General features: G+C 72.0%; 2 protein-coding genes across 2 annotated transcripts; both read right to left on the reverse strand.

The window, feature by feature from the left end:
* Positions 1-104: 104 nt before the first annotated feature.
* ACAP1 (ArfGAP with coiled-coil, ankyrin repeat and PH domains 1) lies at positions 105-21,105 on the reverse strand. The gene is given in 24 exon segments (XM_087777862.1): positions 105-311; positions 786-835; positions 947-1,057; positions 1,708-1,817; positions 1,914-2,086; positions 2,694-2,839; positions 3,547-3,641; positions 3,746-3,815; positions 4,915-5,105; positions 5,807-5,824; positions 5,878-5,974; positions 7,882-7,983; positions 8,545-8,595; positions 9,419-9,482; positions 9,485-9,530; positions 10,101-10,175; positions 10,806-10,901; positions 11,846-11,890; positions 12,714-12,897; positions 14,404-14,462; positions 15,253-15,306; positions 15,989-16,108; positions 18,273-18,330; positions 20,937-21,105. Coding segments are annotated over 24 exon segments (2,169 nt in total). The 5' UTR covers positions 20,990-21,105; the 3' UTR covers positions 105-210.
* On the reverse strand, positions 6,883-7,869 carry LOC148052966 (uncharacterized; the record flags this gene model as incomplete). Its single annotated transcript, XM_087777861.1, has 1 exon — positions 6,883-7,869. A coding segment is annotated over one exon (987 nt), but the record flags the coding sequence as incomplete, so codon positions are not given.
* Positions 21,106-22,360: the final 1,255 nt, after the last annotated feature.

Consider the following 22,360-nt stretch of genomic DNA (forward strand, 5'->3'; position numbering starts at 1 on the left):
ACTGTGGGGAGCAGATTGGGGGGGGTGTCGGTTCTAGGTAACCCAACCAGCCCCGTTCTAGGTATCACATCAGATGTTCCCGGGGGCGCAGAGGCGGGACCATGGGAGGGGCAAGGCCAAGGTGCCAATTTATTCCATTGGAAGCTGCCTGTAAAGGGGGCGTGGCCTGACCCCATGGGGGGCGTGGCCTGGCCCGGGGCGGGGGCGGAGCTAGAGGGTGGTGAGCTTGTGGTGGGGGCGGGCGAGCTTCTCGGGGTGGTCGGAGGCCATGAGGGAGATGTCGCGGAAGATGTCGAGGTAGGTGTCGTCACCTGGGGGGGGGTGGGGTGTGGGTGGGGCACCCCCAAAATGGGGGGATGCCCGCCCCCCCCCCCCAAAGCTCATGGGGGCCCCCCAAATCCAGCCCCTCCCCCCAAACCCCCCCATGGGGCCCCCCCCCAACTTGGGATGTCCCCAAGGACGCCCTTGGGGAACCCCAAACCCAGGGAGGCCCTCAAGGCCCCCCAAACTCAGGGCCCCCCTCAAAACCCATATTGGGCCCCCCCAACCCAAGGACCCCCCCAAATCCAAGGACCCCCCAAACCCCAGGACCCCCCAAACCCAAGGACCCCCCCCAAACTCGGGGTCTTTCTCAGGGAGAACCCCCCGAACCCCCCCCAACCCCCCCTCCCATCATCCTCCGCAGACACCACCCCCCCCCAAATCCAGGGACACCCCAAAAACCCAGAGGCCCTTCCCCAAGCCCTGACCCCCCCCCCAAAATCTTGGAGCCCCCCCAAACCCACCCGTCTGCCCCTGGGCCACCTCCAGCTCCCGCATCTTGGCCAGCCGCAGCCTGGGGAGGAGATAAAAGGGGGGGGGGGGAGGGTGAAAAAGGGGGGTACCCCCACCCAAGGGTGGCCCCCCCTCCCACCCACCCATGGGTGCCCCTGGGGGGGGGTCTCACAGGGTGACGATGTCGGCGTTGGCCAGCTCGATGGCGATGGTGAGGGGGTCCTTGCCCTCGGCGTCCACCGCGTTGACGTCAGCCCCCCGCTTCAGGAACAGGCAGGCCAGGCTGGAATTTGGGGGGGGGGACATTGGTGGGGGGGGGCACCCCCACATTTTGGGGGGGGGACACGGAGGGGCCGGGGCGGGGGACACGCACATCGGAGGTCTCCCATCCAGGAACGGGACGGGGCGGCGCCTGCTTAGCTTCCCGGAGGGGGAAGCTTTGCTGTGGGCCCCCCCCCCCCCCCCCCCGATATTGGGAGCCCCTTGGGAGATGGGGGGGGGATTGCACCCCCAAAAGGGAATGGGGACCCCCAAAAATACCAAAGGGACCCCCCCAAAATGAAATAGGGACCCCCCCAAGGGAATAGGGACCCCCCAAAATGAAATAGGGACCCCCCCAAAGGGAATAGGGACCCCTAAAGGGAATAGGGACCCCCCCAAGAGAATAGGGACCCCCCCAAAATGGAATAGGGGCCCCCCTGCAGGGAACAGAGCCCCCTCAAAAAACAGGGTCCCCCCCCTCCCTCAGTGAACAGCGTCAGGTCACCCATCCCGGCCCCGCCCGGGGCAGCTCCTGCTTAGCTTCACCCACCGGCCGCTGCTGGGGTGGGCGCCGCCACCATTGACCAAATGGGGGGGGGGGGGAAGGGAGAAACCGCGCCCCCCCCCCCCCGCCCCATTCCCCGCCCCTCCCAGTACGATACTGGGACGCACCCAGTATGCCCCAGCATGGTGGCGTGGTGCAGCGGCCCCCGCCCGCGGCTGTCGCTCTGGTTGACGCTGGCTCCGTTCTGCAGCAGGAACTCGCAGGCCAGCAGGGAGTTCTTGGGGGGGGGGGGAGGGGGGCACCGTTAGGGAGGGGGGGTCCCCAGCACCCTAGGGTGCCCCTATGGGTGGCCCACCCCCCCCCCGCCGGTTACCCCGGCAACGGCCTGCAGCAGCGGGGTGCGGTTGTCCTCGGCGGTGTTGACCCAGCCGGGGTCGGCGCCGTGGGCCAGCGCGTCGGCCATGGTGGGCAAGCGTCGGCGCTGGGCGGCCCAGTAGAGCAGAGCCCCCGGGTGGAGGCTGGGGGGGCCCTCGGCCTCCGACGGCTCTGGGGGCGGGGCTTCAGGCCACGCCCACCTCGCGTGGGCCACGCCCGGCCACGCCCATCCCGCCCCAAAGCCTCCCTGCACCCCCTGTGGCGGGGGGGGGGGCTGTTGGGCCATAAGCCCCGCCCACCTGGCCAGGAGGCCACGCCCACAAGGTGCAAGCCCCGCCCATAACGCACCAGACCCACCCACATGGCCTAAGCCCCACCCATGAGGCATAAGCCCCGCCCCTGGGTTGAAGCCACACCCCCATGGTCCTCCATCACAACCCCCACCCCCTCCAGCATAAAGCACGCCCCTTCTGCATAAGCCACGCCTCTTCATGCTACCCCACCCACCATAAGCCCCGCCCCTTACCACAAGCCCCACCCCTTGCCACAAGCTCCACCCTTCACAAGCCCTGTCCCTTTAAGAGCCTGACTGCTGCTAAGCACCGCCCTTCACAAGCCCCGCCCCATTTTTAAGCCCCGCCTTTCTCCACAAGCCCCTCCCCTTTAGAACAAGCACCGCCCCTTAATGCCAGGCCCCACCCCTCCACCATAACCCCGCCCCTTTTGACTGGCAGGTGATAGCCCCGCCCTACCACCCCCAGCCCACGCCCCTCCCTACCTGGGGCGTGGCAGCCGCGGGGGGCGTGGCCTGGCCGGGGGGCGGGGCTTGGCCGGGAGGGGCGGGGCCGGGGGGGCCCCCCCGGGAGCCCCGTGACGAATTTCTTCTCCACGTACTTGGCCCGGATCCAGTCCTCCCGCTGCGCCCTGGGGGGGGGCTTTGGGGGGGGCTGGGGGTCCCGGGGGCCCTGGGGGGTTTGGGGGGTCCTGGGGGGTCTTGGGGGGAGGCTGGGGGGGTCCCGGGGGGTCCCAGGGGGTCCTGGGGCACCTTGGCGGGGTTCTGGGGGTCCCGGGGGTCCTGGGGGGGCACTGGGGATCCTCCCGCTGCGCCCTGGGGGGGGGGGGGGTGGCTTTGGCGGGGGCTGGGGGTCCCGCGGGGCCCTGGGGGGTTTGGGGGGGTCCTGGGGGGTCTTGGGGGAGGCTGGGGGGGTCCCAGGGGGGTCCTGGGGCACCTTGGGGGGTTCTGGGGGTCCCGGGGGTCCTGGGGGGCACTGGGGGGTCTTGGGGGGGTTATAGGGGTCCCGGGGGGTCCTGGGGGGTCCCTGGGGATCCTCCCGCTGCGCCCTGGTGGGGGGGTGTCTTTGGGGGGGGCTGGGGGTCCCGGGGGGTCCTGGGGCATCTTGGGGGGTTCTGGGGGTCCCGGGGGTCCTGAGGGGTCTTGGGAGGGGTCTGGGGGTTCCTGGGGGGTCCCATCACTGCACCCCGGGGGGTGGGAGTTTGGGGGGGGGGGGTCCTCTTGGGTGGGGAAGGGGACACAGGAGCCACCAGCTCGGGGTGTCCAAGGGCTTGGGGGTGTCTGACCCCCCCCCCCCCCCAAATTTTGGGGTGCAGCATGGGGGGGGGGGGGGTCTCACCGGGAGCAGCCGGGGGGGGGTCTCTTCACCCCCATCTCCTCCACCCGCGCCTCGTAGATGCGGTTCAGGGTGCTGTTCCCCAGCTCGCACATCAACTGGGGGGGGGGGAATGGGGGGGACACGACACCCCCAGACTGTCACCCGGGGGGGGAGGGGTGTGTGTGTGTGTCCCCCGCCCCCCCCCAGTGCTCCCAGTTACCTTCACCAGTTCAGGCTCCCAGGAGTCCAGCGTCAGCGAGCGCACCTTGGAGAAGTGGACCCCCAGGCTCCTGGAGGGGGGGGGGCGATTTAGGGGGGCCTGGGGGGGTCCCCTGAGGGTCCTGGGGGGTTCTTGGGGGGCCCTGAGGGTTCTCGGGGGTCCCTGGGGGGTCTTGGGGGGTCCCGGGGGGGCCTGAGGGTCCTGGGGGGTCCCTGGGGGGGGGGGGCATTGGGGGGCCCTGAGGGTTCTGGGGGCCTCTGGGGGGGTCCTGGGGGGCCTGAGGGTCCTGGGGGTCCTGAGGGTACTTGGGGGCCCCTGGGGGGTCTTGGGGGGTCCCTGGGGGGGGCATTGGGGGGCCCTGATAGTTCTTGGGGGCCCCTGGGGGGTCTTGGGGGGTCCCTGGGGGGGGGCATTGGGGGGCCCTGATAGTTCTTGGGGGCCCCTGGGGGGGTCTGGGGGGCCTTGGGGGGGTCTGAGGGTCCTGGGGGGTCCCTGGGGGGCTCTGCAGGTCCCTGGGGGGTCTTGGGGGTCCCTGAGGGTCCTGGGGGGTCCCTGGGGGGTCCCTGGGGGGGTCCTGGGGGTTCCTGGGGGGGAGTTGGGGGGCACTGGGGGGCTCTGAGGGGTGCCCCCCCCTCATTTTGGGGTGCCCCCGTAGATGTTGAAGGCTCGGACACAGAGGGTGAGGCTGGATCTGGGGGGACCTTGGGGGGGTCTCGTTGGGTTTTGGGGTGCCCTGGGGGGGTTTTGAGGTGCCCCGGGGGGTTTTGGGGTGCCCTGGGGGGTTTTGGGGTGCCCTCAGGGATCTCGGGGTGCCCCCCTCATTTTGGGGTGCCCCCGTAGACGCTGAAGCCCTGGACACAGAGGGTGAGGCTGGATCTGGGGGGACCTTGGGGGGGTCTCGTTGGGTTTTGGGGTGCCCTGGGGGGGTTTTGAGGTGCCCCGGGGGGTTTTGGGGTGCCCTGGGGGTTTTGGGGTGCCCTCAGGGATCTCGGGGTGCCCCCCCCTCATTTTGGGGTGCCCCCGTAGACGCTGAAGCCCTGGACACAGAGGGTGAGGCTGGATCTGGGGGGACCTTGGGGGGGTCTCGTTGGGTTTTGGGGTGCCCCGGGGGGGTTTGGGGTGCCCCGGGGGGGTTTTGGGGTGCCCTGGGGGTTTTGGGGTGCCCTCACCGGTGGATGCCGGAGCACTCGATGCAGAGGGTGATGCCCAGGTTGACGCTGGCCCAGGCGGGGGCCGGTTCCCGACAGTCGCAGCAGCTCCCGTTCCCCTCCAGCCCCAGCACCGTCTCCAGCACCTGCGATTCGGGGGGGCCCCCCCGGGACCCCCGGGACCCCGACACCGACCACGAACGTTCGGGGGGCTGCGGGGTACGGGGGGGGGGGTTGGGCAGTGCTTGAGGATCCCCCTTGGGGGGCAGGAGGGGTCCCTGATGCCCCCCCAGATGGTTTTGGGGTCCCTAACGCCCCTCATGAGGGTTTTGGGGGTCCCTGATCCCCCCCCCAAGAGGTTTTGGGGTCCCTAATGCCCCTCATGAGGGTTTTGGGGGTCCCACATCCACCCCAGGGGAGTTTTGGGGTCCCCAGTCCCCCCCAGGAAGGTTTTGGGGCCCCCCAATTCCCCCCCCCCGATGGTTTTTGGGGTCCCTAATCCCCCCCCAGGAAGATTTTGGGGGTCCCTGACCCCCTCATAAGTGTTTTGGGGGTCCCTGATCCCCCCTCTTGAGAGTCGCCCCCCACCCATGGGGGTTTTGGGGTCCCCCCCTGCCCCTGGAGGGGTTTTGGGGTCCCCCTCTTCCCATGGGGGTGTTTTGGGGTCCCCACCTGGCCGGGGGGGTCGCGGGGGGGGGGTTTTGGGGTCCCCCCCTGCCCCTGGAGGGGTTTTGGGGTCCCCCTCTTCCCATGGGGGTGTTTTGGGGTCCCCACCTGGCCGGGGGGGTCGCGGGGGGGGTTTTTGGGGTCCCCACCTGGCCGGGGGGTCGCGGGGGGGGGGGGGTTGGGGGTTTTGGGGTCCCCACCTGGCCGGGGGGTCGCGGGGGGGGGTTGGGGGTTTTGGGGTCCCCACCTGGCCGGGGGGGTCGCGGGGGGGGGGGGGGGGTTGGGGGTTTTGGGGTCCCCACCTGGCCGGGGGGTCGCGGGGGGCCCCTGGCTGAAGGCGGAGGCGATGCTGCTCTGCACAGCGCTGAGCCAGGCTCGCTGCTGCCCCGCCGAGTCGGCCTGCAGCACGCAGGACCTGGGGACAGGGGGGACACGGGGGGGACAGGGGGGTCAGGGGGGTCAGGGGGGTCAGGGGGGACGGGGGGGTCAGGGGACATGGGGACGGGGGGGACATGGGGGGGGTCAGGGGGGGTCAGGGGGGGTCAGGGGACACGGGGACGGGGGGGACATGGGGGGACGGGGGGGCCAGAGGGGACATGGGGGGATGGGGGGGGACATGGGGGGGTCAGGGGGGTCAGGGGGGACGGGGGGGTCAGGGGGGTCAGGGGACATGGGGACAGGGGGGACACGGGGGGGACAGGGGGGTCAGGGGGGTCAGGGGGGTCAGGGGGGACGGGGGGTTCAGGGGACATGGGGACGGGGGGGACATGGGGGGGTCGGGGGGTCAGGGGGGTCAGGGGACACGGGGACGGGGGGGACATGGGGGGACGGGGGGGCCAGGGGGGACATGGGGGGATGGGGGGGACATGGGGGGGTCAGGGGGGTCAGGGGGGACGGGGGGTCAGGGGGGTCAGGGGACATGGGGACAGGGGGGACACGGGGGGGACAGGGGGGTCAGGGGGGTCAGGGGGGTCAGGGGGGACGGGGGGTCAGGGGACATGGGGACGGGGGGGACATGGGGGGGTCAGGGGGGTCAGGGGGGTCAGGGGACACGGGGACGGGGGGGACATGGGGGGACGGGGGGGACAGGGGGGGTCAGGGGGGTCAGGGGACACGGGGACGGGGGGGACATGGGGGGACGGGGGGGTCAGGGGGGACATGGGGGGATGGGGGGAGGGGGGACAGGGGACATGGGGATGGGGGGGTCAAGGGGGGCACGGGGAGTTGGGGGTTCAGGGGGGACACGGGGGGACACGGGGGGGGACAGGGGACACGGGGGGATGGGGGGGTCAGGGGGGACGGGGGGGACAGGGGACACGGGGGGACCCAGGGGGACATGGGGGGGACATGGGGGGGAGGAAGGGACATGGGGGCGGGCAGGGAACAAGGGGGGTTGGGGTCCCCCCCAGATTTTGGGGTCCCCCCCGGGTTGGAGGACTTGGGGGTCCCGAGGATTTTGGGGGTCTCAAGGATTTGGGGGGGGGGATTTTGGAGCCCCCACTTTTGGGGGTTGGGAAGTTTTGGGGTCCCCCCCGGGTTTTGGGGTCCCCCCCCGGGTTTTGGGGGTCCCCCCCGGGTTTTGGGGTCCCCCCCCGGGTTTTGGGGGTCCCCTGGGTTGTTGGAGGACTTGAGGATCCCGAGGATTTTGGGGGTCCTGAGGATTTTGGGGGTCTCAAGGATTTGGGGGGGGATTTTGGAGCCCCCACTTTTGGGGGTTGGGAAGTTTTGGGGTCCCCCCCGGGTTTTGGGGTCCCCCCCCGGGTTTTGGGGGTCCCCTGGGTTGTTGGAGGACTTGAGGATCCCAAGGATTTTGGGGGTCCTGAGGATTTTGGGGGTCTCAAGGATTTGGGGGGGGATTTTGGAGCCCCCACTTTTGGGGGTTGGGAAGTTTTGGGGTCCCCCCCCGGTTTCGGGGCCCCCCCCGGGTTTTGGGGTCCCCCCCCGGGTTTTGGGGGTCCCCTGGGTTGTTGGAGGACTTGAGGATCCCAAGGATTTTGGGGGTCCCGAGGATTTTGGGGGTCTCAAGGATTTGGGGGGGGGGATTTTGGAGCCCCCACTTTTGGGGGTTGGGAAGTTTTGGGGTCCCCCCCCGGTTTCGGGGTCCCCCCCGGGTTTTGGGGTCCCCCCCCGGGTTTTGGGGGTCCCCTGGGTTGTTGGAGGACTTGAGGATCCCGAGGATTTTGGGGGTCCCGAGGATTTTGGGGGTCTCAAGGATTTGGGGGGGGATTTTGGAGCCCCCACTTTTGGGGGTTGGGAAGTTTTGGGGTCCCCCCCGGGTTTTGGGGTCCCCCCCCGGTTTTGGGGTCCCCCCCCGGCACCCACTTGCTGGGGGAGACGACCTCGAAGCAGAAGCGCCGGTCAAGGTCGGGGCAGGGTTTGACGGTGCAGAGGCGCAGATCCTCCACCACCACCGTCGGGGGGCCCGGGGGGGCCCCCCCCAAATGTCAGCCCCCCCCCCCCAAGGGGCCCCCCCAAAACCTCAGCCCCCCAAAACCTGAGCCCCCCCCCCCCAACCAGCCCCCCCCAAGGGGTACCCCAAATCTCAGCCCCCCAAGGGGTACCCTAAAAACAGGCCCCCCACCAAACCAGCCCCCCCCCAAAACAGCCCCCCTAAGGGCCCCCCAAAACCAGCCCCCCCAAGGGCCCCCCAAAACCAGACCCCCCAAACCAGCCCCCCCAAGGGGTACCCCAAAACCAGCCCCCCCAAACCAGCCCCCCAAAGGGCCCCCCCAAACCAGCCCCCCAAGGGCCCCCCAAAACCAGACCCCCCAAACCAGCCCCCCCCAAGGGGTACCCCAAAACCAGACCCCCCAAACAGCCCCCCAAGGCCCCCCCAAACCAGCCCCCCCAAGGGGTACCCCAAAACCAGACCCCCCCAAACCAGCCCCCCCAAGGGCCCCCCCAAAACCAGCCCCCCCCCCCCCCAAGGGGTACCCCAAAACCGCCCCCCCCCCCCCCGGGGGGGCCCCCCAGATCCCGCTCACCCGCGCCCGTTTGAGGTACACCAGCTGGTTGCTCTGGATGGAGAACCAGCGCCTGGGGGGGGGGAAAGGGGGCGTCAGGGGGACCCCAAAACCCTGGGGGGTCGGGGGGACCCCAAAAACCCCGAGGGGGGGGGGGGGCTCGGGGGGACCCCCAAAAGCTCCTGGGGGAAAGGGGAGGGTGGGAGGGACCCCAAAACCCCCAGGGGAAAGGGGGGATACGGGGGGACCCCAAAAACCCCCAGGGGGGTCGGGGGGACCCCAAAACCCTGGGAGGTCGGGGGGACCCCAAAAACCCCGAGGGGGGCTCGGGGGCACCCCAAAACCTTCTAGAGGGAAAGGGGGGGGTCAGGGGGACCCCAAAACCTCCCCCAGGGGGAGGGGGAGGGCAGGGGGGACCCCAAAAACCTCCAGGGGGTCACGGGGGACCCTGAAACCTTGGGGGGTCGGGGGGACCCCAAAAACCCTGAGGGGGGGCTCGGGGGGGCCCCTAAAAGCTCCTGGGGGAAAGGGGGGGGGGGGGGGGGCCCAAAACCCCCTGGGGGGGGCAGGGGGACCCCCGACCCCCCCCCAGGGGAAAGGGGCGATATGGGGGGACCCCAAAAACTACTAGGGGGAGGGGAGAGGTTGGGGGGACCCCAAAACTGCTGGGGGGGGGGGGGGGGGACCCCAAAAGCTCCCGGGGGGAAAGGGGGGGCATGAGGACCTGGGGGTGGGGGGGAATGGGGGGTTCAGGGGGATTTGGGGGTTCGGGGGGGCTGTTTGGGGGTACAGGGGGGTTCGGGGGTACCAAGGAGGGGGTTGGGGGTTGGGGGGGGGGGCTGTCTGGGGGTGCGGGGGGTTCGGGGGGTTCGGGGGGGTTGGGGGTTGGGGGGTACCGGCTCCAGGTGCGGAAGGCGTTGCTGGCTCTCTTGTACAGGTACCCCTCCATGGGGGGGCCCCCGGCCCCGCCTCCCCCGTGGCCCCGCCCACCGTCTCCTGGGATAGGTCCTGGGGGCTGCCTGTCAGCCTGGGCCCGCCCCCTGCCCCACCCGCCCCACCCCTCAGCCCTGCCCCTCCCTCCCCCCCATAGGTCCTGGGGGGCTGCCTGTCCGCTAAAGGCCCGCCCCTGTTATGTCAATCAACTTGGCCCCACCCCAAAAGCTGTCAATCAAAGCCAGTCCCGCCCCAGGGCTGTCAATCAAACCTGGTTTCTCTGGCTTGCTGTCAATCAAACCCTAACAAAGTTGGGCACGCCCCCAGGTACCTGTCAATCATCCCAGCCTGACCTCAAGGCTGTCCATCAAAGCTGACCCCACCCCACCTGTCAATCAACCGGCTCCCCAGCTGCCAATCACCATTGAGCCCATCCCTCCCTGCTGCCCATTGGATACAGCCCCTCCCACTCGCCACAGCCCCGCCCCCAGTGCAGGCCACGCCCCCATGCTCCAAAACCACGCCCCCAGCACCACTCAAAGCCCCGCCCTGCCTTTGCGCTCAGGCCCCGCCCGGGGGTTTGACCCCGCCCCTTGAGGACTGACCACGCCCTCTCGTCTTGGCCCCGCCCCCGGCCCCGCCCACCTGCTGCAGCAGCAGGGCGTGGCGCTGCTCCATGTCCCGCTGCCGCCGCGCCCCCTCCAGCACCAACCGGTCCAGCTGCGGGGGCACCGCGGTGGGGGCACCCGGCGGCCTGGGACCCCCCCGGACCCCTGGGACCCCCCCTGAGCCCCTGGGACCCCCCCGGACCCCCCCAGACCCCTGGGACCCCCCCGAACCCCCCCGAACCCCTGGGACCCCCCGAACCCCTGGGACCCCCTCTTGAGCCCCTGGGACCCCCCAGACCCCTGGGACCCCCCGGACCCCCCTGAGCCCCTGGGACCCCCCCAGCCCCCTGGGACCCCCCGAACCCCCCTGAGCCCCTGGGACCCCCCTGGACCCCCCTGAGCCCCTGGGACCCCCGCGGACCCCTGGGACCCCCCCAAACCCCTGGGACCCCCCCTTGAGCCCCTGGGACCTCCCCAGCCCCCTGGGACCCCCCCAAACCCCCGGGACCCCCCGGGCCCCTGGGACCCCCCCAGGAACACCCTGCCCCCCCCCCCCCCCGGCCCCCTTGGGGGGGGGCGGGGGCCCCCCCCGCCCCCCTGGGTCCCCCAGGTGGGTGCAGGGGCCCCAGGGGGTCCCCCCCTGGGTCCCTTTGGGGGGGGGGGGGGAGATGGGGACGTCCCGGGTGTCCTGGGGGGGGGTGGGGGTCGTGGGGGTCGTGGGGGGGGGGGTGGGGGTCCCCACCTGCGTCCCCAGTTGCCCCCGGTACTGCTGGGTGCTGGTAGCCCCACGGTGGCCATGGCTGAAGAAGGCGGCCTGGGCTTCCAGCAGGGCTAGCACCTGGGGGAGGGGGGGTGGGGGGTGTCAGTCTGTCTGTCCGTCCCCCTGGGACCCCCAGACCCCTCCTCCCCCCCTCCCCCCCCGGGACCCCCAAACTCCTTACCCCTCCCCCCAAGTCACCCTGGTGGCACCCAGAATCCCAGGCCCCCCCAAGGACCCAGCGGGGCCCCCCCCCCGACCCCTCCCACCCCCCAGAGACCCCCCAAGACCCCCTCAAGGGACACCCCTAAAGTTCTTACCCCCCAAATCACCCCAGGACCCCCCAAAAAACCCCCAGGGCCCCCCAAATCCATCATGGACCCCCCAGGGACCCCTAGAGCCCCCCAAATCCCCTAGGGACCTTTCAAGACCCCAGGGACCCCCAAATCCATCAGGGACCCCCCAGGGCCCCCCAAATCCCTCAGGGATCCCCATGACCCCCAGGACCCCCCATGACCCCCAGGGACCCCCCAAACCCTTTAGAGACCCCTAGGGCCCCCCAAACCCCCCAGAGCCTCCCCCAGGGCCCCCCCCAAATCCCCCAGGGCCCCCCCAGGACCCCCACGGACCCTCCAAACCCCCCAGGACACCCCCCATGACCCCCCAAACCCCCCAGACCCCCCCCCCCCAGACCCCCAGGGCCCCCCAAATCCCTCAGGGCCCCCCAAACCCCCCAGGCCCCCCAAACCCCCCAGGACCCCCCAAATCCCCCAGAGCCCCCCCAAATCCCTCAGGGCCCCCCAAATCCCCCAGGACCCCCCAGGACCCCCAGGGACCCCCAAACCCCCCAGGGCCCCTCCCGGACCCCCAGGACCCCCCAGGACCCCCAGGGCCCCCCAACCCCCCCGGCCCCCCCAGGACCCCCAGGGACCCCTAAACCCCCCAGGGCCCCCCCCAAATCCGTCAGGGCCCCCAAACCCCCCGGGCCCCCCAGGACCCCCAGGGCCCCCCCAACCCCCACTCACAAACTGGGGGATCCCCGTCTTCTTCTTGCCCTGCAGCACATTGATCTGGGGGGGGGGAGGGAGGTTGGGGGGGGTGCCCTGGCCCCGCCCCCTCGAGCCCCGCCCCTTTAAGCCCCACCCACTGAGCCCCACCCCCTCGAGGGCCCTCCCCCAGGAGCTGCGTGCTTTGCAGATCAGCCCAACCGAACAGCGCCCCGCCCCCTTTAAGCCCCACCCACAGACACCACCCACTCAAGCCCCTGCGCCTCAAAGCCCCACCCTCACAAGCCCCGCCCCCTCCACCCCACCCAAACCCCGCCCCCACAAACCCCACCCTCCCAGGCCCCACATGCCACACACCATGCAAGCCACGCCCCCACTCATAAACCACGCCCCCTCCAGCCCCATTCAACCCCTCCCCATCCTTCCCAAGCTCTACCCCACCCCACCCAAGCCCCGCCCTCTTCAAGCCCCACCCTCAGGAGCCACGCCCCCACAAGCCACACCCCACCCAAGCCACGCCCCCACTCATAAACCACGCCCCCTCCAGCCCCATTCAACCCCTCCCCATCCTTCCCAAGCTCTACCCCACCCCACCCAAGCCCCGCCCTCTTCAAGCCCCACCCTCACAAGCCACGCCCCCACTCCAAACCACGCCCCCACAACACACACCCCCACGCATAAACCACGCCCCCTCCAGCCCTATTCAACCCCACCCCACCCAAGCCCCGCCCTCTTCAAGCCCCACCCTCACAAGCCCCACCCCCACCCAAACCACGCCCCCTCCCGCCCCATTCAAGCCCCTTTCTGCCCTAACCCCGCCTCCCCAAACCCCTCCCCCCCAAATCCCCTCCCCCTCCAGGCCCCGCCCACCTCAAGCCCCGCCCACCTGCAAGACGTAATCCAGCCCCCGGGCCCTGGCCACGCCCCGGGCCCCGCCCAAGGCGGCGGCTGCTTCCCGGGCCTCCAAGGGGCGGCGGCGGGGGACCTCGGCGTGGTGCTGCAGGGCCCCCGCCAGCGCCTCCGCCGCCCGCGCCCGCTCCCGCCGCGCCTCCCGCAGCCCCCGCGCCTCCCTGGGGGGGGGGGGGGGGGGCGCCCGTGGGTGCTGCTGGCGGGGGCACCCACCCGGCCCCGGGACCCATAGGGGCCCCACGGCACCCATAGGTCCCCCCAGCACCCATGGGGGCCCTCAGTACCCATAGGGTCCCCTATGGCACCCATAGGTCCCCCCAGCACCCATAGGTCCCCCACAGCACCCATGGGACCCCCACAGCACCCATAGGGTCCCCACAGCATCCATGGGGGCCCTTCAGCACCCATAGGGTCCCCTATGGCACCCATAAGTCCCCCCAGCACCCATGGGACCCTTCAGCACCCATAGGGTCCCCACAGCACCCATAGGGGCCCCACGGCACCCATAGGTCCCCCACAGCACCCATGGGACCCTCCAGCACCCATAGGGTCCCCCCAGCACCCATGGGGCCCCCCAGCACCCATGGCCCCCCCGGACCCATAGGGACCCCCCAGCACCCATGACCCCCCCAGCACCCATTGCCCCCCCCCTTGGACCCATAGGAACCCCCCAGCACCCATAGGCCCCCCCAGCACCCATGGCCCCCCCCTTGGACCCATAGGGACCCCCCAGCACCCATGGCCCCCCCCAGCACCCATTGGCCCCCCCTTGGACCCATAGGGACCCCCCAGCACCCATGGCCCCCCCTTGGACCCATAGGAACCCCCCAGCACCCATAGGGACCCCCCAGCACCCATGGCCCCCCCGGACCCATAGGGACCCCCCAGCACCCATAGGCCCCCCCTTGGACCCATAGGGACCCCCCAGCACCCATGGCCCCCCCTTGGACCCATAGGAACCCCCCAGCACCCATAGGGACCCCCCAGCACCCATGACCCCCCCGACCCATAGGGACCCCCCAGCACCCATGGCCCCCCCTTGGACCCATAGGGACCCCCCAGCACCCATAGGCCCCCCCCAGCACCCATGGCCCCCCCTTGGACCCATAGGGAGCCCCCAGCACCCATTGGCCCCCCCAGCACCCATGGCCCCCCCTTGGACCCATAGGGACCCCCCAGCACCCATTGGCCCCCCCAGCACCCATGGCCCCCCCCGGACCCATAGGGACCCCCCAGCACCCATTGGCCCCCCCAGCACCCATGGCCCCCCCCCGGACCCATAGGGACCCCCAGCACCCATTGGCCCCCCCAGCACCCATTGCCCCCCCCCCTTGGACCCATAGGGACCCCCCAGCACCCATTGGCCCCCCCAGCACCCATGGCCCCCCCCCCTTGGACCCATAGGGACCCCCCAGCACCCATTGCCCCCCCCAGCACCCATGGCCCCCCCCGGACCCATAGGGACCCCCCAGCACCCATGGCCCCCCCAGCACCCATTGGCCCCCCCAGCACCCATAGGGACCCCCAGCACCCATGGCCCCCCCAGCACCCATTGGCCCCCCCAGCACCCATGGCCCCCCCCTTGGACCCATAGGGACCCCCCAGCACCCATGGCCCCCCCAGCACCCATTGGCCCCCCCCAGCACCCATGGCCCCCCCTCACTCACTCCTTGAGCAGGGTGTGGAGGTGGCGGCGCAGGGCGACCTGGGTGCTGCCCTGCAGCTCCTGGGGACACGGGGGGGACACGGGGGGGGGATGAGGGGACGTTGGGGACACGGGGGGACATCAGGGACACGGGGGGACACTGGGGGAACACTGGGGGGGACATTGGGGGGCATTGGGGACACAGGGGGGACACAGGGGGGACACAGGGGACATGGGGGGACAATGGAGACGTTGGGGACGACATGGGGGGACATGGGGGGACATCAGGGACATGGGGGGACACAGGGGTGACATTGGGGACACGGGGGGACATGGGGAGGACATTGGGGGGACACTGGGGACATGGGGGGACACAGGGGGACACTGGGGACATGGGGGGACACTGGGGGGACATGGGGGGACACGAGGGGGACACGGGGGGACATGGGGAGGACATTGGGGGGACACTGGGGACATGGGGGGGACATTGGGGGGGATGAGGGGACATTGGGGACACGGGGGAACATTGGGGACGTTGGGGACGACATGGGAAGACACTGGGGACATTGGGGGGACATGGGGGACATTGGGGACACAGGAGGGACACGGGGGGACATTGGGGACACGGGGGGGCACTGGGGGGACACTGGGGACATGGGGGGACACGAGGGGGACACAGGGGGGACATTGGGGGGGGACAAGGGGACATTGGGGACACGGGGGGGGCGGCTGAGGGATCTCTCTTTGAGCCCCGGGGGCGTGGCCAGGCCAGGAGGGGGCGTGGCTTGGGGGAAGGGGCATGGCTGGGGAAGAGGGTGTGGCCTAACAGAGGAGGGTGGGGCTTGGGGGAGATGGGGCGTGGCCTGCTGACCTCGTGGCTGTCCATCATCTGCTCCAGGGAGTCGCAGCCCTTCTCCAGAGCCTCCTTGGGGGGGGGGCGGGGGGTCAGGACCCCCCAGGGCCCCCCCACCCCCCCCCGCACCCCCAGGGCCCCTCCCCCTTCCCTGAGCCCCCCAACCCCCGCAGGGCACCCCAACTCCCTGGGACCCCCCCCCCCCCCGAGCCCTGGAGCCCCCCCCCCCAGGACCCCCTATTTTGGGGTGCTCACCTGGATCAGGGGGTCCCCTCAAGCCCCTGGGACCCCCCAGACCCCCCATTTTGGGGTGCTCCCCCCAGTGGATCCCCGAGCCCCCCCCCCCCAAACCCCTGGGACCCCCCAGACCCCCCCATTTTGGGGTGCTCCCCCCCAGTGGATCCCCCAAGCCCCCTGGGGACCCCGAGATCCCACTTTGGATCCCCCCACCCCCCCCCCATTTTGGGGTGCTCCCCCCCAGTGGATCCCCGAGCCCCCCCAAACGCCTGCGACCCCCAAGACCCCCCCTCCGTGGCTCCCAGGACCCCACATTTGGGGGTCCCGTCCCCCCAGGGCTCCCCCAAGCCCTGGGACCCCCCCAGACCCCTGGGATCCCCCCCCAGTGGATCCCCAAGCCCCCTGGGGACCCCCAGATCCCACTTTGGATCCCCCGGAACAACCCCCAGCCTCCCCACTTTGGGGATCCCCCCCAGGGGATCCCCCCCCCCACCCCCCGGGATTTGGGGGTGCTCACCCGCACCAGGGGATCCGTGCGGGGGATCCCCGCCAGATCCCGCAGCCCCGCGGCGAAGGCCCGGCTGGTCCCTTCCAGCTGCCGCCCCGCTTCCAGCATGGCCGAGCACAGCTTCAGCACCTGGGGGGCACCGTCAGCCGCCCGGGGATCCCGCCCGATCCCTCCGGATCCCCCCCCCGATCCCCTGGGATCCCTCGGGGAGCCCCAAACCCCCAGGACACCCCCCCCCACCTCACCCCCCCGCCACTGCTGGGGACACTGGGGTGCCCCTAGATCCCCCCGGATCCCGGGGATCCCCTCAAATCCTCTGGGATCCTTTGGGGAGCCCCAAACCTCCGAGATCCCCAAGGATCCCCCCCGGCACTGCCTGGCACTCCGAGGTCCCCCCCGGATCCCCCCCGATCCCCTGGGATCCCTTGGGGAGCCCCAAACCTCCGAGATCCCCAAGGATCCCCCCCGGCACTGCCTGGCACTCCGAGGTCCCCCCCGGATCCCCCGGATCCCCCCAGATCCCCTGGGATCCCTTGGGGAGCCCCAAACCTCCGAGATCCCCAAGGATCCCCCCCGGCACTGCCCGGCACTCCGAGGTCCCTCCAGATCCCCCCCAGATCCCTTGGGATCCCTCAGGGAGCCCCCAAACTCCAGGGAACCCCTAGGGCTCCCCAGCACCACCTGGGACCCTGAGGTGTCCCCCCCTGATTCCTCCTGGATCCAGGGGATCCCCCCAGATCCCTTGGGATCCCTCAGGGAGCCCCAAACCCCAGGGAATCCCCCAGCACCCCCCCGGCACTGCCCTGGGACTCTGAGGTGCCCCTAGATCCCCCTGGATCCCGGGGATCCCCTCAAATCCTCTGGGATCCCTTGGGGAGCCCCAAACCTCCGAGATCCCCAAGGATCCCCCCCGGCACTGCCTGGCACTCCGAGGTCCCCCCCGGATCCCCCCCGATCCCCTGGGATCCCTTGGGGAGCCCCAAACCTCCGAGATCCCCAAGGATCCCCCCCGGCACTGCCTGGCACTCCGAGGCCCCCCCGGATCCCCCCCGGATCCCCCCAGATCCCCTGGGATCCCTTGGGGAGCCCCAAACCTCCGAGATCCCCAAGGATCCCCCCGGCACTGCCCGGCACTCCGAGGTCCCTCCAGATCCCCCCAGATCCCTTGGGATCCCTCAGGGAGCCCCCAAACTCCAGGGAACCCCTAGGGCTCCCCAGCACCACCTGGGACCCTGAGGTGTCCCCCCTGATTCCTCCTGGATCCAGGGGATCCCCCAGATCCCTTGGGATCCCTCAGGGAGCCCCAAACCCCAGGGAATCCCCCAGCACCCCCCGGCACTGCCCTGGGACTCTGAGGTGCCCCTAGATCCCCCTGGATCCCGGGGATCCCCTCAAATCCTCTGGGATCCCTTGGGGAGCCCCAAACCTCCGAGATCCCCAAGGATCCCCCCCGGCACTGCCTGGCACTCCGAGGTCCCCCCCGGATCCCCCCCGGATCCCCCCAGATCCCCTGGGATCCCTTGGGGAGCCCCAAACCTCCGAGATCCCCAAGGATCCCCCCCGGCACTGCCCGGCACTCCGAGGTCCCTCCGGATCCCCCCCCAGATCCCTTGGGATCCCTCAGGGAGCCCCAAACCCCAGGGAATCCCCCAGGACCCCCTTGGCACTGCCCAGGAATCCGAGGTGCGCCTTGATCTCCCTGGATCCCGCCGGATCCCCTGGGAGCCCTTGGGGATCCCCAAAACCCAGGGAAGCCCCAGCGCCACCCCGGACCACGAGGTTCCCCCCCCCAGGTCCTCTGGGATCCAGGGGATCCCCCCCCCCCCCCCCGATCCCTTAGGATCCCTTGGGGATCCTCAAACTTCTGAGAGCCCTCAGGATCATCCTGCCCCTGCCTGGGATCCCGGGGTGTCCCCCCCCCAAATCCTCCGGGATCCAGGGGATCCCCCCCAGATCCCCCCAACCCCAGCACCCCCAGGAGCATCCCGGCCCCCCCGATCCCTCAGGGACCCCCCGGGATCCCCCGATCCCCCCAGCCCCAGAGGATCCCCCCAAGCCCCCTCAGGGATCCCCAACCCCCCAGGGCCCCTCCCCAGCACCCCCCACCCCCCAGATCCTTGGGGGAACCCCCAAAACCTCAGGGATCCCCCCCCCCCAATCCCTCAAGGCCCCCCCCCCCATCCGGACGCCTGGGTCCCCCCCCCCCCCCCGATGTTGGGGACCCCCAGATGTTGGGGATCCCCCCAGATGTCAGGATCCCCCCCCCCGATGTTGGGGATCCCCCCCCCCCCACCTTCTCCAGATGGGTCTCGAGTTCGGCCACATCGGCCTCCGCCTCCTCCACGGCCGCCCTGGGGGGGGCAGGGGGGATTTGGGGGGTCCTGGGGGGGGGCTGGGGGTTTGGGGGGCTCATGGGGGGATTTTGGGGGGCCCAGGGGGATTTTGGGGGGTCCTGGGGGGCAGAGAGGGGTTTGGGGGGCCCATGGGGGGGCAGGGGGGATTTGGGGGTCCTGGGGGGGCTGGGGGTTTGGGGGGCTCATGGGGGGATTTTGGGGGGTCCAAGGGGATTTTGGGGGTCCTGGGGGGGGCTGGGGGTTTTGGGGGCTCATGGGGGGATTTTGGGGGGTCCTGGAGGGCAGAGAGGGGTTTGGGGGGACCCATGGGGGGGGCAGGGGGATTTGGGGGGCCCTGGGGGGGGCTGGGGGTTTGGGGGGCTCATGGGGGGATTTTGGGGGGTCCAGGGGGATTTTGGGGGGTCCTGGGGGGCAGAGAGGGGTTTGGGGGGGCCCATGGGGGGGACGGGGGGGATTTGGGGGGTCCTGGGGGGGGGGTGGGGGTTTGGGGGGCCCCGGGGAGGATTTGGGGGGATTTGGGGCCCCGCGGTCACCGGGTGCTTCCGGCGGCGCTTCCTGCGGGCGCCGTCGCCGTGGCGACGCCGTGACATCACGGGCAGGTGGGGGGGGATGGGGGTTGGGGAGCATCGGGGAGCCCCAAGATGGCCGCCGCCCCCCCCTCGTGCAAAGGAGACCCTCGTGCGAGAGAGACCCTCGTGCGAGCCCCGCCCCCTCGTGCAAGGCCCCCTCGTGCAAGCCCCGCCCCCTCGTGCAAGGCCCCCTCGTGCAAGGCCCCCTCGTGCAAGACCCCCTCGTGCAAGCCCCGCCCCCTCGTGCAAAGCCCGCTCGTGCAAGGCCCGCTCCCTCGTGCGAGGGCTGACTGCTTGTGCAAGAGCCCTCGTGCAAGACCCCCCCTCGTGCAAGAATGGCACACGCGCGCGCAACCGATGTGTGAGCTCACGTGTTCCCCCCGTTGCACATGCGTGTGCGAGGCCCCGCCAGGCCCCACGCCCCCCCCGTTGCACACGCGTGTGCGAGGCCACCAGGCCCCAGGTCCTCGTGCCCCCCTCCCCCTCCCCTCCCCCCCCGTGGCTTCCTGCCCCTCCCCCGTGCGCACTCGCGCGTGCGAAACCGCTTCCTCCCCACGGGGGGGCTTGCACGAGGGGGGGCCTCGTGCGAGGAGGATGCACGGTGGGGGGGGTTGCACCGGGGGTCTCGCACAAAGGGGTAGCCCTTGCACGAGGGGGCTTTGCACGAGGGCCTCGCACACGAGGGGGGCCCTTGCACGAGGGGGGCTTTGCACGGGGGGGCGGCACGCGAGGGGGGGCCCGTGCACGAGGGGAGCTTTGCACGAGGGCCTCGCACACGAGGGGGGTCCTCGCACGAGGGGGTCGCACACGAGGGGGGGCCCTTGCACGAGGGGGGCCCTTGCACGAGGGCCTCGCACACGAGGGGGGCCCTCGCACGAGGGGGGCTTTGCACGAGGGGGTCGCACACGAGGGGGGCCCTTGCACGAGGGGGGCTTTGCACGAGGGGGTCGCACACGAGGGGGGCCCTTGCACGAGGGGGCTTTGCACGAGGGCCTCGCACACGAGGGGGCCCTCACACGAGGGGGTCGCACACGAGGGGGGGCCCTTGCACGAGGGGGTCGCACACGAGGGGGCCCTCGCACGAGGGGGTCGCACACGAGGGGGGCCCTCGCACGAGGGGGGGCCCTTGCACGAGGGCTCTCGCACGAGGGGGGCCCCTTGCACCCCCAACTGCCCCATGGCCCCCCCCGGGTAAGGGGGGGGGAGGGGAACTGGGGGCCCTGGGGGGGCCCTGGGGGTGGGGTGTCCCCCCCCAGACCCATTTTGGGGGGGGGGCAGTGCTGGGGGGGGGGGGGGTTGGGGGGTCCTGAGGGGGTCCCGGTCCCGGGGTCCCGGGGGTCCCAGGGGTCCCGGTACCCGGGGATGCTCGGGGTGGGGGGTCCTGGGGACACTGGGGGGGTCCCGGTGCCGGGGGGGGGTCTCAGCCCCGGGGGGGTCTCAGCCCCGGGGGGGGGGGTTCCCGGTCCCGGGGGGTCCCGGGGGTCCCGGTACCCGGGGATGCTCGGGGTGGGGGGGTCCTGGGGACACTGGGGGGGGGGTCCCGGTGCCGGGGGGGGGGGGTCTCAGCCCCGGGGGGGGTCTCAGCCCCGGGGAGGGGGGTTCCCGGTCCCGGGGGGTCCCGGGGGTCCCAGGGGGTCCCGGTACCGGGCGATGCTCGGGGTGGGGGGTCCTGGGGACACTGGGGGGGGTCCCAGTCCCGTGGGGGGGGGGGTTCCCGGTGCCGGGGGGGGGGTCTCAGCCCCGGGGGGGGGGTCCCGGTCCCGGGGTCCCGGGGGGTCCCAGGGGGTCCCGGTACCGGGCGATGCTCGGGGTGGGGGGGTCCTGGGGACACTGGGGGGGGGGTCCCAGTCCCGTGGGGGGGGGGTTCCCGGTGCCGGGGGGGGGGTCTCAGCCCCGGAGGGGGGTCCCGGTCCCGGGGGGTCCCGGGGGGTCCCAGGGGGTCCCGGTACCGGGCGATGCTCGGGGTGGGGGGTCCTGGGGACACTGGGGGGGGGTCCCGGTGCCGGGGGGGGGGGGGGGTCCCGGTGCCGGTACCTGAACCAGGGCGAGTCCCGCAGACACTCCTCGAAGTCCAGCTTCACCGTCATCCCGGCCCGGGGGGGTCCCGGTCCCGAGGGGGGGGGTCCCGGTGCCGGGGGGGGGGGCCCGGGCTCCGGCGGGCGGCGGTGCCGGGAGGCGGCAGGCGGCGACGGGGCCGGGCGGGAGGCGGCTCCGCCCCGGGGAGGGGCGGGGGGGGGGACACGGGGGGGGGATGGGGGACACGGGGGGACGGGGGACACGGGGGGTGGGGGGATTGGGGGGGACACGGGGGGATGGGGGGGATTTGGGGGGCGGGGGGATTTGGGGGGTGGGGGACACGGGGGGATGGGGGCATTGGGGGGGATGGGGGGGATTTGGGGGGCGGGGGGGGATGAGGGACACGGGGGGATGGGGGACACGGGGGGATGGGGGGATTGGGGGGGATTTGGGGGGCGGGGGGATTTGGGGGGTGGGGGACACGGGGGGATGGGGGGATTTGGGGGGGGATGGGGGACACGGGGGGATGGGGGCATTGGGGGGGGATGGGGGGGATTTGGGGGGCGGGGGGATTTGGGGGGTGGGGGACACGGGGGGATGGGGGGATTGGGGGGGATGGGGGGATTTGGGGGGCGGGGGGATTTGGGGGGTGGGGGACACGGGGGGATGGGGGGATTTGGGGGGGTTGGGGGGTTGGGGGACACGGGGGGATGGGGGGGATTGGGGGGGATGGGGGACACGGGGGGGGTGGGGGGATTTGGGGGGCGGGGGGGATGAGGGACACGGGGGGGGTTGGGGGACACGGGGGGATGGGGGGATTTGGGGGGGATGGGGGACACGGGGGGATGGGGGCATTGGGGGGGGATGGGGGGGATTTGGGGGCGGGGGGATTTGGGGGTGGGGGACACGGGGGGATGGGGGGATTGGGGGGGATGGGGGGGATTTGGGGGGCGGGGGGATTTGGGGGTGGGGGACACGGGGGGATGGGGGGATTGGGGGGGATGGGGGACACGGGGGGGTGGGGGGATTTGGGGGGCGGGGGGGATGAGGGACACGGGGGGGGTTGGGGGACACGGGGGGATGGGGGGATTGGGGGGGGATGGGGGGGATTTGGGGGCGGGGGACACGGGGGGATGGGGGGATTGGGGGATAGGGGTGGGGGATGGGGGGGATTTGGGGGGTGGGGGGCATTTTGGGGGATGGGGACGGGGGCAGGGATGGGGGGGATGGGGGGGATTTGGGGGGGGGGCCGGGAGGGGGGAGGGGAACAAGGTGGGGGGGGGGGGCAGAGCAATCACCGTAATTACCCTAATTAACAGCAGCCTTAACCCCAGCCGGACACAAAACTGTCCCTGGGAGTGCCCCCTCCCCCCACAACCCCCCCAATTACTTAATTAATTATTAATTAGCCCCTAATTACCCCTAATTGACCCCCCACTACG

This window comes from Nipponia nippon, unplaced genomic scaffold (genome assembly GCF_047370975.1).
Source record: "Nipponia nippon isolate SJK-2023a ecotype South Korea unplaced genomic scaffold, ASM4737097v1 scaffold_41, whole genome shotgun sequence".
Lineage (NCBI taxonomy): Eukaryota > Metazoa > Chordata > Aves > Pelecaniformes > Threskiornithidae > Nipponia > Nipponia nippon.